Source organism: Otolemur garnettii, unplaced genomic scaffold (assembly GCF_000181295.1).
Source record: "Otolemur garnettii isolate 467f Iridium unplaced genomic scaffold, OtoGar3 scaffold00056, whole genome shotgun sequence".
Lineage (NCBI taxonomy): Eukaryota > Metazoa > Chordata > Mammalia > Primates > Galagidae > Otolemur > Otolemur garnettii.
Window position 1 is genome coordinate 3266657 of NW_003852451.1, and position 16578 is coordinate 3283234.

The window sequence follows — 16578 nt, forward strand, 5'->3', positions numbered from 1 at the left end:
AAAAAAAAAAAAAAAAAAAGAAAGTTAGGGTACGACTTGCATAGTCTTGTGTCATGGAAGTGATGAGAGGAATTTTAAGAACCAAGTGTTGACTGTGTCCCTCTATGGAGGACCCAGCCAAAGACAGTAGGAAATTTGCAGTGTCTGCCTTTAGAGTCAGTTAGGCTATCAGCTTACTACCACTCCCTGTGCTTCTGTACCTAAGGACTGAGAGCAGCTCTGTTGAGAGAGCAGAGAGAGAGCACTCTGTTTCTTTAATGCATCTCTTCAGCACGTCGGGCAATAGAATTTCTCCAACTGAACTTTTCATTGCTGGGGCTCTGTTGCAGAGTGACTATAGACAAAGGTCTCATTTTCTTTTCTACTATTATTTACACACGTGTGTGTGTGTGTGTTTAAATTGACTACTTAAGTACAGATTTCATTGAATGAAATCATCTTTTCTTCTCAGTTATACCACTTTGTTATAGAATCCTAACGGTTATGACTTTAGTTCCCAGCAGAATGAATGAACACATACGAATTTTTGTCTTTGCCTGTTTGGGAATACATATAGGTTGCTCCCATGAGTCATAAATATATTCCTCCTTCCTTCTTTTCTGTCTTGAAGTACAATCTTTCATGGCCTTTTTAACCTAACCATCCCTAAGGAGGGTAGTTTATTGAAACAACTCTCAGTGGAGACACAGTAGTAAACGTCATCGCTATCCCTGAGGGGCGTAACTACCCGCAGCCTGTCTCTGTCTGGGACGGGTCGATGAGACAGCACGCCAGCCGGAAGCAGCAGCTTGCAAGGGTGCTGTGGGAGTCCTGTGTATGTTCAGTGCTTACCATTAGACTGGGAGAAGTATTTCAGTGAAACGGACTCATACATAGAATGGCAAAGATCAAACGTCAAGATTATAATGAACCTAATGTTTGTCATGCCATTGGATTGAGTGCCTTTCAAAAAATGAAGAATTTGTGTTAGAAGGTAATAAAATATGAGGATTTATTCATTACATGTTTTTAGCACCTATGATGTTCCAGTGATAGTTTCTTCTGTTTGCTGTTATTGCTAGGATTTCACTTGCTTTAAGTATTAAATCAATGATAACTCTTTACAAAAAAGAAATATGTGCTTTTTAAGGCTTCGCGTACAACATTGGATCATGGTGTCAATTCACATGCGGCAGTGACATATTGTTGGAAAACAGCTATGTAATGGGATATAATAGCTATAGGTCAAAATTGTTAATAACCTAACTTTACGTTTTTTCGAAATTCATTTTTATTAAGAGCAGAGAGGAGGGAAGGAGGAAGAGGGTGGGGTTTTGGTGTGTGACACACCACTTGGGGGCAAGACACAGTTGTAAAGAGGGACTTTACCTAATAAATGCAATCAGTGTAACCTGGTTTCTTGTACCCTCAACGAATCCCCAACAATAAAAAAAAAATCTTTTTTATTATGGTATAATATATAATGTAAAAATGTTTTAACCCTTTCAAATATACCATTTAGTGGCATGAGTTGTATGTGCATATTCCTAGTTTTGGCCAGTCACCACCCCCCACTTCCAGATCTTCACTTTCACCCCAGACAGAAACTTCATTTTTGTTTCTGTCTACTCTTACTTTCTCCAGGCCTTCGCCAGGAGATTAGAGGCCACTGGATTTTAGCCTAATGCGCCATTATACTCTGTTTTTCACATATGAAGATGTTGTATAGGTGAATTTTATTCTTTTCCAATTCTTTTACAGGTTTGACAGATGAAAAAGTGAAGGCATATCTTTCTCTTCACCCCCAGGTATTAGATGAATTTGTGTCTGAAAGTGTTAGTACAGAGACTGTGGAAAAATGGCTGAAGAGGAAAAACAACAAATCAGAAGGTGAGTCCCTCTCAGAGGGGTGTGCACTGGTTGTCAGCAGACTTTGGGTGGCTGATGGCAAAAGAATAAGCATGTCAGGCACCCTAGAAAGCAAAATACCTGGAGATGAATATTGGCATTTTAGATCTGTCAGAGTCTTATTCTGTTTAAAAAAATAAAGTTTGAAAGAGGAGAAATAAATAGTATACAAAAGAAAGATCCTTGACTGAAAAAAAAAAAAACTTTGCAAATAATCCTTGAGAATTCGGTTGATTGAGGTATGACCACATTGAAAAATGCAGAAGTCAATATTATACTTCAATTTATTTAACAAATATTAATGATGACAAAAACATCATTTGTATATGCTTCAAAGATATATTTATATTATCATATTTTACAAAAGAAGTCTTAAAACAGTTTTTATATAAGGAAAGAACTCTTGATTTGGAGTTTGACTTTCACTCACATTCCAGCTCAAATGAGCAGTTATCATTATATGGCTTTCAGCAGTGGACTAAGGATGCCTTTTTGATTTAAACTCTAGAGAAATGAGGGGAAGAATGGAGAGCCAGTTTTAGCTTTTGGTTTCCTAGGATTTTAAGCGTATTTTGTTTTTAGTTTTCTGCATAGCGACTTTGTACCAGAAGGCTCCCTTTGTATGTTGTATCCTTAGTCCCTTAAATGTATTTCTTTTTAACATAGAGATAAGGAACATAGAAATGTGGGTTCGTAAGGGATGTGAAGTCAGGTGCATTTTTTTCTCAAATTGGACACATGTTAATATCTTTGATTTTGTTTTAAATGAATTTGTATTTAGCCTCAACTCAACTTTTCATCTGTGTGAAAATTGCTTTTACAGTGGTAGTTAATTTTATGTATAATTTTGATTGTATAAGTAACTTTCATATTAAAAACAGAAATACTATTTTTGGGGAGATTATTGTAACAAGATGCTATATATATTTAAAGTACTTGAATAATTGTATTTAAAATGTTATAGTTCTAAAAATGTAGGTAATTTTCCCTTTGAAAGTTTCTCTAAAGTTTTGGTTGGGCACCCATAATTCAGTGGTTAGGGTGCTGGCCATGTGCTCCAGGGCTGGTGGGTTCAAACCCGGCGTGGGCCTGCTAAACAAACAAACAAACAAAAAAATAGCTGGGTGTTGTGGTGAGCCCCTGTAGTCTCAGCTACTAGGGAGGTTGAAGCAAGAGAATCACCTGAGCCCAAGAGTTTGAGGTTGCTGTGAGCCATGACGCCACCATACTCTACTGAGGGCGACATAGTGAGACTCTGTCTCAATTTAAAAGTTTCTGAAGTTTTCATACACAATTTTTGTAATAGAAAGAAATCTTCTAAACAGAAGGATTTTATACTGAAATATAGTTTTTAATGTATGTCTCTATGACTGTGTCTGTATGTGTGTGCATGTGTGTACAGATTGAGAAGAAGGGACTGAATGAGAGAAATCAGAGACAGGCATTTTCTTCTCAAAACACTTGGTATTTACTATCAAGATCAAAGCTTGACATAGCATATTTCAATTATTATAAACCTCAAACATTTGAAAACAATTTGAGATGTTTGACAATTCCAAAAGTGTGGCTGAGCTTTGCTCAGGCACATTATAAGTGAAGATGCCAATTCAACTTGCTGTGTAATGTGGGATAATGACACAGTACCAGAATATGCCATCTTTGTGGGAAATTGAATACACAGCTCAGAAGGTGGAAAACTTTACCTACTGTTCTAGTGTCAGTGTGAAAATAACTCTTCAGTTTTTATAAATATTTAAATGTTACTTTCTATCTCCCCAATCTCTGTTTTCTAGGTTAGTTAACCAAGTAATATGTTAAATTACTTAATACTACACTGAGGAGTTGAATAGTTATTCAGAATAACAACATGTAACTGAAACCCTACTCAGCTTTTCTCTGTCCCCTTGAAAAGACTTGTTGTCAGAGGAGGTGTTTCTGATTTGAGCCTGCGAGGGATGGAGGCTGTGGGTGAGATTGTGAATGAAGGAGGCAGGGTGAGGTACTGCCGGGCGCCTGCTCTCTGAGCAGAGGACTGGCAGAGAAGTAGGCACGTAGCAGACTGCGGGGATAGTGAGCTGGGGCACACGCAGTTTGTAGTGGGCATGTAAACAGCAACCTTTAGTTCTACAGTGCTCCTTCCACGGCCTCCTTCGCCTCCTCTTTTCATCAGCAGAACACGTCTCTTTCTGTGACACTCCACGCAGCGTAGCTCCTGGGAACTATGTAAAGACAAGGCAGATTCCCCTTTCTCCCTTCTTCCCTTCTTTTCTTTTTTTGTTTTTAATTTTTACTTTTAAATTTTTTAATTTTAATTATTACAGGTACGTAATAGTTGTACATGTTTGTAGGGTACATGTGATGTTTTCATATAGACATACAGGGTGTAATCATCAAGTCAGGGTGATTGGGTCTGTGTCAGGCATACAAGTTTGTCATTCTTTGTGTTAGGAACATTCTTGTTTCACGCTTTCAGTTTCTCTCAAGCATGCCCTAACTTACTGTCAGCTGTAATCACTTGATTGTGCTATCGGTCTATTTTAGTGTTCTGAAAAAACTTCATACTGTTTTCCATAATAGCTGCACAAATTTACGTTCCCACCAACAGAGTGTGAAGAGGTCCCCATTCTCTGCCGCTTTCCAGCGCTGGCTGTTTTTTCCTCTTTGCCGTGGTGGCCGTTCTAACGAGGGTGGGACGATATCTTATTGCAGTTCCGTTTGTATTTCCCTAATAACTAGTGGTGATGAGCAATTTTTCGTATACCTGTTGGCCATTTCTGTGTTTTCTTTTGAGAAATCTCTGTTCAGCTCACATGCCCATTTTTAATTGAACTATTTGTTTTTTTGTTGTTGTTGAATTCCTTGTATATTCAGAACATTAATCCCTTATTGGATAAATAGTTTGCAAATATTTTCTCCCATTCTGCGTATTGTCTGTTCCCTTTGTTGATTACTGCTTTTCAGTATTCTGTAATCCCGTTTATTTATTTTTGCTTTTGTTGCCTCTTTATTCCCTTGAGATCTTCTCCATACGTATCTGCTCAGCACAGTGTCCTGAGGTATAGGCACCTCGCAGCAGTGACTCTAGACCCCGCAATGGTGAGTCTTGCTCGTAGCCCAGACCATATGGATAGTATGGACTGTGTGAGGCCAGGTGTTGTGGCAGCAAGTACCCCAGGATGGCGGAGCACAGTTGTGCTTGTGGCCCTGTGGCCCGGGAACAGCTCAGAGATTGTTCTGCTCCTCAGGGGGTGGGGGTATCTCAGCAGCTTAGCTCAGGGGGGTGCTAGTTCAGCTCCAGGCATGCAGAATACCAGGGTTGTTGGCCCTGTAGAGCAGGCTTCCTCAAACTACGGCTCACAGGCCACATGCAGCCCGCCTAGGACATTTATCTGGCCCACTGGGTGTTTTTACTGCTGCTGCCTGTCCTGCTTAGCAGCCGACTTGTCCCAGGGCCCGCAGTGCAGCCTTCCAATAGTCTGAGGGACAGTGAACTGGCCCCCTGTTTTAAAAGTTGGAGGACTCTTGCTTTAGAGTAAGGAGGCCTCAGCTCAGCCTGAGGCTATGCAGCTGCTCTTCCCAGTCGGGACACAGCTGCCCCAGGGGATGTGCTGTTTCAGCTCAGGCTTTAGGGACACTACTGTTTGGTGTTGCCCAGACACCATTTCCCTGAGATGCAGGAAGTGGTTTCAACTTAGGCACTGGGAGGTGTGACTGGTCTGTGCTGCCAAGGTGATGTTTTCTGGGGAGGCAGGATACAGCTTTAGCTCCAGCCCAGGGGGGCGTGAGTGAGAGGGGTAGGTGGAGCAGCCCCACCTCTGAGTGTTTCTGGGGGTGGGGGCTGGGGTATGGTCAGCAGACAACAGTATAAGAGCTGTCGGCAGCTCAGCTTGGGGAAGTCTGGCTTGGAGCAGAGCACACTTCCGTGGTTCCAATTCCAAGATGGTATAGCTGTGTGGACTTCAGGCAGCTTCCTTAGCTGGCCTGTGAGGACTGCAGGGGACCCCTGTGGCGAGGTCTGTTGGGGTTCGGGGTTCTGGAGTCCTCTTGCTAACCTCCTTGCCGTGGGAGAGGTTCCGCCAAGTTCCCAATGGGTCTGGGAGGGGCAGTAGAAGCCCCACTTCCCTTCCCTTCTCTGTGTGGCCGTCAAAGCTTTGGTGCTAATCAGGGCTTCCCTTACTCCCTAGTGTGGCTGGTGCTCTCCCTCAGCTGTTTTCATTAGAATGTAGTTGTTTGTCATTTTGCTCTCCAGGAGGGGTGAGCACTGTGGTTTTCTGGTTGGTCGTCTTGCTGATGTCACCTTTCTACAATGGCTTTTCGGGTGACGACTTTGTGTTGTCAGCAAATCTGGTTTGCCTTCTTTTTCATTCAGTATTTTATTGAACACCTACTGTTTGTTTGGCTCAAAACCAAAACATTTACAGCAGGCATCCTCAAACTATGGCCTGCATGCCACATGCAGCCTGCCTAGGACATTTATCCAGCCCGCTGGGTGTTTTGCTGCCGCTGCCTGTCCTGCTTAGCAGCCGACTCATCCCAGGCCCGCAGTCCGGCCCTCCAACGGTCTGAGGGACAGTGAACTGGCCCCCTGTTGAAAAAGTTTGAAGACCCCTGATTTACAGTATAGACAATGCCTGGCCAAATATTATGTATTTTGTGATATTTGTAATGCATCAGTACTGTTTGATCAGAGAGCAGTTCTAATTTCCAAGGCCTTTCTTGCATAGTCATCATGTACATCTGACCACAGTTAGGGAAGGGTCCATCAGTGTAGTAATATCCCTCTGGCAGATGTTGAAACCGGGCAAAGGGAAGGGATCGTCAGGGCTCAGACTTCCAACTCTAACGGAATCATCACACCCTGACTCTGAGCCTGAGAGCAGTCTAGGGCAGGCACTGCGTGCGCCATTGGTATTTTTGTATACCTCACTAACGCACCTGGCATATGGTGTGGGCTTGATAATACATTTTTGAATGAATGCATGAAGTTTAAATTCCTCACCTGACAACAGAGCCGTTTCCTGCTTATATCCCCCTCCTCCTTTTAAAAGCTTCCTGAGGGGAGGGATTATAGAATATACATGTTTAAATCCCACAGATCCATGTTTTTTATTTATTTAGCAAACTGTGTGTCAAACACTGTTTTGTACTAGGATTATTACATCTTTAACAGGTTTACAGTCTAAAAATAGAAGAGAAGAGTTGTAATTTACTCCTTTTTTCTGGTTAGTGTGACAGTGGGGATGAGCACAGTTCACACTTGTCATTAGGCAGTCAGAGGAGTTCTGTGGCAAGAGCAGGAGCCGACAGTGAGTCACTGACTGTGACACAGAGGAAGGGGGTTTGGAGAAGGTGGGGTAGACACGTCCTCAGGGACCGAGCCTAGCGTCGTCCTTCATGGGGTTGTTTTCAGTTAATTTTGTTGCTTTCATACATCTTCATTGCAAACGTATGACATTCTGTCTGTAGATGAAGGCAAAGTGCTGCTCGCGGTTCATCCCTGAGCCAAATTTGGAGCAGCCACATTTTAAGTGATATTTGCAAATTGGAGATTGCATTTATTTATTTATTTATTTATTTATTCATTCAGTTTTTGGCCGGGGCTGGATTTGAACCTGCTCCCTCCAGCATATGGGGCCAGCCCTCTACTCCTTTGAACCACAGGCACCATCCTGCATTTATTTATTTTATAACATTTTATAATCACTTGGGGAATGCATAATCCTTAGAAAACATTAAAGCCTTTATATTCTCAGAGTAAAATATAACTTCTAAGCAGAGTTATAAACAGGTTCCATCAAACAACTATACATTCCTTTGGGAAAAACTTAGGAAAGTATCTCATGTATTATTTCACTAAATGTTATATTTTGATGCTAATTTATATACAGAGTAAATTTGACAGTAAATTTGGCTCAGTTGTTCCTCTTCGAGACTCAGATTTCCAAACTATTTAACACCTATACATTTTTATTTACACATAAATATAAAATTATTAAATAAACATTAGAGTAGGATGGAGGCCCAATCTTTTGCATTTCTTATGAGGACGTTCTAAGATGGAGCACAGTTGCACACCCTTCAAGCCGTGCCAGTATCTACATTCTATGCAGGAGGAAGCCTGAATTACCTTGGCTATGAGCAGTGTCTTCTTTTGGCTTCTAATATAAAAATTTATTAGTTGACAATGTTGGTGGTATTAGAAAGGATGCCTGAAGAAGTTAAGGTCAGCATGGCTATTCCTGGCATCTTTTGATATTGCAATAATATTTAAAATAAGTGTATTAATTATAAAAACATAAAATATAATTGAAATACTAATTTATAAAAGGCAGGTTATTTGGTACTTGAGAGAATGATTGATTGAACTCAAATCATTTAAAAATTATGAATAGAATTCCATCTTTTATGGCTGGTAATTTTTATTATTATTATTATATTTCTGTATCTTGAGTGTTCTATAGCAGAACATGCCACTATCAGTGCATCTGTAAACTCTATGCATTAATGAAAATATTGCTGCTGCAGGTATGTTAAATTTTTTTAAACAAATACATCATTTTCCTTTATTACTCAAAGAATATAGTTATATACATAAATTTTCTCCTTTCCATGATTTTATAAATGGCTATTAATTGGTCTAATTATAATATTGTGTTTCTGGGAATAGGGAGGCCCACAGAGAGCAAGCGAGCGATAGGAGAATGGTTGGTCAGTTGAGCCGTCAGAACGCACACAGCATTTATCCATTAAGTCTGTTGAGTTATATGGGTACAGTTTGTGGTGCCCCCCCAAATTATAGTAGAAGCATTAAAAATTACTGACCACAGATCACCCTAAGAGATATAATAATGATGAAAAAGTTTGAAATATTTAGAGAATTATCAGAATGTGACCCAGAGATACAGAGTAGGGACATGCTATTGGGAACATGGGCTGACAGACTGCTCCATACGGGTTGTCACACGCCTTCAGTTTCCAAAAAGTGCAGTATCTGTGAAGTGCAAGAACGCAAAATGCACTAAAACAAAGTCTGCCTATCCTAGCATCCTTTCCAGACCCTGACAGGGGATCCTGCACCGGGTGGTTTTGGAGTAAGTCTCCTTTACCTTTTGGTCTGTCTCCTCCGAGGGATGTAATTGTCTTGTCCACAGTAAATGACTAGCCCTGGAGGACAAGGGGAAAGCCCCTTGAAATCTTTTCTTCTTAATTCCTGGCCAGCTAGTAACTCAATCAATGTTGTAGAATGAATAAATTCAACTACTGACCACTTACAGGTCCAGCATCCTCACCTCAACAAGGGCATTTCTCTTGTTTTGCTGTTTAGCCTATGACTAGGTCTGGACCTGGAGGATAGAAATCTCTTAGTGCTTAATCTCAAAAATCTGTGTGCTCTGCTCTTGGAGATGCTTTGTCAGATCAGTTGGGTGCCCGTGGCAGCAGCTGTCTTCACGCCACTCCCTCTCCTCCAGCTGTCAGATGTGAGTGGCCTGAGCCTCCTTCTCAGGCGCTGTGCAAATTGCTGACTTCAAGACACCTTCTCTGTGGTTTATCAGATGTCTTAGTTGATACGATTCTTGGGCTTTTTCAAAGTGAGGTGGTATATGAATTGATTGTGTTACTTACATCTTGGAAGTTAAAAAATTTCAGATCACATCGATACTGAGGCAGTTTATTGAAAATTTTGTGACAAAACGTGCTTCTTTGATAAACAAAGAATTCTGTTTGAACAAAGAAGTCTGTAGTTACTCTTCAGAAGGGGCTCCCCAGAAGCTGTCCTGGAGAGCCGGTGCTGGCCCCCTGCTCAGCTTCTCCTCCTCTCCAGGGTCCTAGGACTTCTCTCAGTGACTATCCATGATGAGGCAGATATTTCAATACCTGCCTGTTTAGACACAATGATGTCACTGGTATTAGAAGTTATAGTTTCTATAACCCCTTTTCATTTTTGCATTGTTCTAACCCTTTATGTGTTGATTTCATGATATCTTTAAAATAAAAAAAGGATTTTACTCTTTGAAGATAGCTTTTCAATGAATTTTGCTAACATCACTTGAGTTTTAGTAAGTAAACACAGTAACACAGTAAAGCATACATTAAAATACTTTAGAAAAATTAATTTTAATAGTTGTTATTAACTATAAGTGAAGGAAATAAGTTCACACTGTAGCTACCTCTCAGAGGGAGAGGTGCAGGCAGTGATAATTTCTACTAGAAGCCGTAGCCAGTATTGCAGAGATCACATTCGTATAAGACTGTATAGCCATAGGTCTGTTGATTATTCCTGTGAACAGTCAATCAGCAGTGTCTTAAGTGTAGACTTTCATGAGGACAGATTGAACACTTCAGTGGAGCTGAGACTCCAAGTCCACCACCACCTGTGTCATTCATTGTGTAATATCTTTGACATTCTCCCAGGTTGCTGTGTGTCATCCATTGTTTGTTCCTTGTCACTTGTGAATAGCATTCTGTTGTATGGATATACCACAGTTTACCTTCTGAAGCACATTTGGGCTGTTTCCAGTTTTTTAAAAAATTGTGAATAGTATGAATGCTATTTTATTTAAATGATGTCCTGGACAGGGAGGTTTCTATTCCTGGGAATTTCTTGGTTATAATTGCTTTAACTGGACTTTTCACATGTTGTCCAATCTTGTGTTTTTGTCTTTGATGAGATTTGAGAGATGAATAGTGTCTTTGATAGAGACCTGTGAGTCTTTAGACTCCATATGACTTATCTCATGCTTGATGCATAAAAAGTCATCAATTTCATACTTAACCTACTTGCTTCAGTGTCATAGAGATGTATTTTATTATTTTCTAGTTTTCAGATTTTAAGAAGGAATTGATTGGTGGCATAGCCTGACATATGTTCCCTAAGCTTCTAATCTCTTATGCAACGATAGGTGCATATTAAATGCTCATTTAGCAGAGATTGAACAAGTGAACGAATAATTTATAAGCACTACAGTGTTGCTAATGAGGTTAATTTTGATTTATGGTAATGTAATGAATACCATTGTATTTTTTAGCATATTATGTTAAAACGTAATATTCTGTTCTTTCTTTCTATTGATTGTAAGTAGTCTTTAGAGTAATTAAATTGCTTGCTCCAGAAAACGGGTCTGGTTTCGGATGTCTCCTCTGAAGACAGGCTGTGTTTACTCCCCTGGAGCCTTGTTTCAATTGACAAGAACGTAGTAAGGGGAATAATAATGTATGTAATTTAAAATAGAATGTGATATTTATGATTATTTGCTAGAATTTTTTTCTAATGATTTGTTTGGATAAATGATAGAAGAAAAATCTGTGACCTATTCTGAAGCCCTAGAAGATCTCATGTTAACCTCACTCTTCTATTCATTAATGAAAATTACTTTCTGGAAATATGAAATCTGCTTATAATTTGTCCTTGCATTCTTAACACGAGAGGTGGCATCAAGACTATTAAGTGCTTTTATATCGTCAGTGGTAATATTGCTGTCAAGTGAGGTACTAGGTATAATAGTAGTGGAAGGTCCTTTGATCTCTTTCAATCAAAGCAGGGACCAGAGAGCTTCTTTTTGATGTGTACATTATCTTTGGGAATAAAGGAGAGTACTTGGAGATGCAGCATACACAGTCTTTTAAAATTTGTTTTAAAGGAGGGGAGACAAGGAATAGGATCTGGAGGGTGAGGTTTTGTTTTTAACATGGGGGAAGTGAGAGACTTTGTGTGCTTATGGGGAATGTTTCACCTGAGAGAGAATACTGGCGATGTGAGAGGGGAGGAGGGGAGATTGCTGCACCCATGGCCTGGACCAGGTGGGAGAGCAAAGTGGAGCAGCGAGTGGAGGGCCGACCTTTGAAAGGAGGAAATGGAATTTGAAATCCTCTTTGAAATGTTCTGTTGCATATGGCAGGATGAGGTAAATTATTACAGCCATGGGAAAGGTGTTTTAGCATGTTTTTATTTCTTATTCACAATTTCACCTAGTTTTGTTAGGGTAGATTCCCCCTTTCATAAATCAGAGAATTTTCTGAGAGGTCAATTTCATCTTGTTCAGTATCTTTTAAACATAAATAGAGCAGCAGTGGTTGAGAAAATGAATTTACTAAGCTCCTCTTTTTAGAGGCAATGATCCAGTCTTAAATACAAGAAAATATGCTAAAAATAATTTTTATTTTGTTTTAAAATAATTAAAATATTAAGCTAAATAAGAAGTTTAAGTATACAAGTGTACATTTTATGTTTTTTTGTAGGTACAAAGTTTTGAGACTTCAAAATAACTTTATTGGATATTAATAAAGTTGCAGAGATTATAACCAAAGATAGCAAATAAGAGGACCATAGAATTATTGAGAATGTATTAATTAACCTCTGAAGATTCAAATATTTATATGCTACACCTATGACCATGTGACCTTAAAAACATTTTAGAAACATTAGGAAGCAAAGATGCACTTCGCAGATCGTCAAAGCATTATGTAGTTTCTGAAAAATACAGTGTTCTCTTCTCAGAGAACATGAAAAAGACAAATAACATCTTAGTGTTTTTATGAGAGTACTTTGACACATGTGCTCTCTGAATGGATGTCTGGGAGCCCAGAAGTCAGTGGGTCACACGTTGAGGAATTGGTGCTCTGTAGTAAAAATGATGAGTTTGAATGAAAGGTTGGACTTACAGCTAAGTCTGAGATAGGAGAAAGCAAATCTTCTTTCCAGTAGCAATTATAAAGTGGGCAAAATTTGACAAAAATAGCTGTTCTAGTGCTCTGGAAATCACTCGAAGGCATACAACCATCCAGGAAGGATTTGTACCTAAAAACTGCTGACCTCTGGAAGGAACTGTGGATGTCCGTGGGGGTCAGGCCTGTGGCGCTTTCTCTCCTTCCTAGTCGTTTGGTGAAGGGATTTTCACAGCTTCTCTTCCGCAGTTCAAGCAGCTCACCCAACTCGGAGGAGGGGGCATTTGGAGCCAGTGACATGGGGAGGGCTGGCCAGTAGTCCTGCTCTGTAGAATGAGGTTTCTGTCAAGACTGAGGCAAACTTGTCCCTAGCTGTGGATGTGCACATGTGCTGTGGGGACCGGAGGAGGTGCCCATCTCTGAATCACTTCTACTGGTCAACTCCTGAAAAAGGCCCCACAGAACACTAAATATGCAGGCTGCAAAGGGTCTGAACTTGGCATGTGCTTCCCTGATGACAGACAGATGCACCAAAATAGGATGGAGGATGAGCAAATTCATGTCAAAAAATAGATAAGTGAAATGAACAGATTCCTAGAAAGTTACAAATCATCAAAACTTAACAGCAAATTGATATTAAGTAATACTTCTTCCTAAATGAAAAACCTGGTTCCATTGCACTAGTGAATTCCATTACTATTTATAAAGGAATAATGCTGATCACAAACCCTTTCAGAAAACAGAGGAGGAAGAAAGTTTCCCACCTCATTCTCTGAGTCGTGCGTTACCAACCAAAACCAAAGTAAGATGTCACAGGAAGACTATAGATCAGTGTCCCTCCTGAACATCGATGCAGTAATCCTTAAAACCATTAGCAAATCAAATCCAGTAGCATATAAAAAAACATGACATAGTATGACCAAATACGATTGACCTCAGAAATCTAAAGTTGGTTTAATATCAGTGAATCAATTAATGTAAGAGACTATATTAATAAAGGTATAAAAATCCTCAATCTCTCTCAATGAATATGGAAAAGCATTTGACAAAACCCAGCACCTATTTATTATAAAAATTTTCAACAAGGTAGAAGGGCACTTGTAAACTTGAGCACTAATGCAAAAAAAAAAAAGTATTCAGATTTTAATAACAGAACTATAACTGTCTTATTTTACATAAATGATATGATCCTATTTGTAGAAAATTCCAAATACTGCACAAAAAGTACTAAAACTAATAAGTGAGTTAGCAAAAGTCTCAAGATACGTGATCAATATACAGAAATCAATTATATTTCTATGTATAAAAAGAACAATCTGAAATAAATTAAGCACATGATTTCATTTATCATAGCACCCCAAACTAAAATACTTACAAACAAATTTAGCAATAACAGTCCAAAATATCATATACTGACAACTAGTAAACATTGCTGAGAGAAATTGAAATCTAAATGCACAAAGTATTAAAGGTTCACTGTTGTCAGTGTCATCTCCCCAAAGTGATCCTAAATTCAGCATACTCCTTAACAGAATTCCAGCAGGTCTTTTTGTAGAAATTGAGCAGTTGCTGATAAAATGCTTATGGAATACAGAAGACTCAGAGAGCCATAATTGTTTTGGAAAATGAAGTTCAACGTGGAGGACTTGCATTGTGTGATTTTAAAACTTACTATTTCAGCACAGTATTTCAGACATTTTGATCCTGCTGCAAAGATAGGTGTATAGGGTAATGAAATGGAATTGAGAATAGAAAGTCTACTGACTTTCAACAAAGATGTGAAAACAATTCGTTTGGGGAAGGGATAGTTGGTAAGGGACAATTAGCTATCCCCATGTTGGGGAAAAAAACCAAACTATATTCTAACCATAAGAAAATTATAAGAAAAATAGGCAAAAATTAGGATCTTGGGTGGGGCAAATTTCCCACATGTGAAGCATGATTCATGAAATTAAAATGTTAAACTGGGCTTCATGAAGGACTTGTGTCTAGAATATACAAAAAGTCCTTAATCCATATGCATTACTTTTGGGAAAGTAAAATGGTGCAGGTACTTTGGGAAACCATTTGTCAGTTTCTTAAAAAATATGCTTATTATATAACTCATGAGTTCCACTGTTGAGAATATACTAGAAAGAAGAAAATGTGTACATATAAAGACTTGTCTGTGAATCTTCATAGTAGCATGATTCAGTATAGCTCTAAGTTGTAGACAATTCAGATGTCCATCAGCTGGTTAATGATAAAATAAATGTGATATGTTCATATGATGAGATACTATTTGGGTACTTTATTGGGTAAATAGTACTTATTTTATATATGTTTATGTATATAAAATAAAATATAAGGAAGGCACTTTATAAATTATTACATTTTATATAGAGAACTGAAGGGCACACTATGCCTTCTCAAGTCATCAGTTTTCATTTTTGAAATTGGAGAGCTTCATGAATTAATTCTTACTAGGAATGGTCCATTCTGTTTACATAGAATTAAGTAAAAAGGATTAGATTACATTTTGTGTCAGAAAATATGGTTATAACAAGTTATTGAAAATCATTGTAATCTCTTAGGGAAAAAATAATTGCTTTTCCTGCTTTTTGATGTGGTGTGTGAACTTACATTTAACACTTCTTTTATTTCTGACCAGGAATATCACAAGTGTACATAGTTTTTTATACCTTACAATTACTTGTGATTTATAGTTTGTTTCGTATGTTTTTTTTAGTAAATCTGCAAACAAATAGCTCATTGGCACAACCAGTTAACACGCTCCTTCATTTCTTGGTGACATGGCTCATGTTCTTCCACAAATGTCTGGGTTTTGATGTTTAAAAAAAAAGTAAAGAAAGAAGATAAAAACAAAATAATTTGGGAACAATGTTTGATAGTTTGACTCAGATTTAAATCTCTGGCAAGAGTAATAATCATGTAGCATTTTATAGCTGCTCAGAGACTCTGTATGTAAAAAGCGTCATCATCTAGAGTTTCTCCATCACTACAGAACCATTTTTGGTAATGATTTTATTTTTGAGTAATGTAAAATAAATGTTAGGTGTGGTCTCTTGTTGCTAAGAAATTTGTATTCATTTAAGAATTTAGGTCATTTACAATGTATCTAGTTATCAGTGGAAGGCAAAAATACATATAATTCATTCACAATGTATCTAGTTATCAATGGAAGGCAAAATACATATAATTAATGTTAAGTTGAATGAAGAGAAACAAAACAACAATTAAGAGCCATTGTGTACAAAAAGTTTATATTGTCTCATTTAATAACTAACATTAACCTAGATCATTGCATTTTAGAAATATGAGATGGACAAGCTTAGACAGGTCGAGAAACCTGTGTCTGGTTAGTAAGTGCAGCTGAGATTTGACAAAGTTTGTTCTGATCCCAAATCTGTCTTTATTTTTTGTAGTACTCTACTCTCCTAACGGGGAAGGAATGTAAAAAAATGCTGAGAAAAGAAAGGTCAGGGAGCTTGTTGCTATTGAGAGGAACTCAATCTGGAAGTTGAGTCTAGAAAGACCTGCTGTTTGGGAAGAAAGAGGTCATGCTCTGTGGGAAGCCCCCAGCAGGCCCCTCACCTCGGTCTCTGTTCAAGTCCACCCCTTTGCTGGGAGCCTCTTCCTGGCAGCGGCTTCCCTTCTGTCTGCGCCCTTGGGGAGACTGCAGAACTGCCCCCTCTGATACTGCGGCCTGCCCCTCCCGCCCCCACTGCCTTCTCTCCCCTCCTGCTCTTCTGCCTGCCCCATCCCAGCACTTCCCTCTTACAGCTCCTGAGTAGTTCAGTTGTCCGGTTTACTGACAGCCATTCCTACTTAAATAGGTTTCCGGAGGACACAGATTATTGTCTTTTTGTGTCCTCCGTTCTATTGTAAGCCCCAAGAACAGTGCTAGGATTTGGTAGGTGCTGGAAATAATTGTTTAAAAGTTTGAAGACTTTTGAGTTAAGAGTGAGCAAAGCATGTTTGAGGATCTAGTGAAACCAGTCTTCCCTGGAGTGGAAGGGAATCCAGTAT

The 16578-nt window shown here is 38.9% G+C and overlaps 1 protein-coding gene across 1 annotated transcript in view; it reads left to right on the plus strand.

Moving 5' to 3' along the window:
• The window catches only part of PDE10A (phosphodiesterase 10A), a 234935-nt gene that overhangs the window by 92708 nt on the left and 125649 nt on the right, over positions 1-16578 (plus strand). The window contains exon 2 of the mRNA XM_012806706.1: positions 1741-1869. Coding sequence (XP_012662160.1) covers positions 1741-1869 — 129 coding nt within the window. The remainder of the gene's footprint in view (positions 1-1740; positions 1870-16578) is intronic.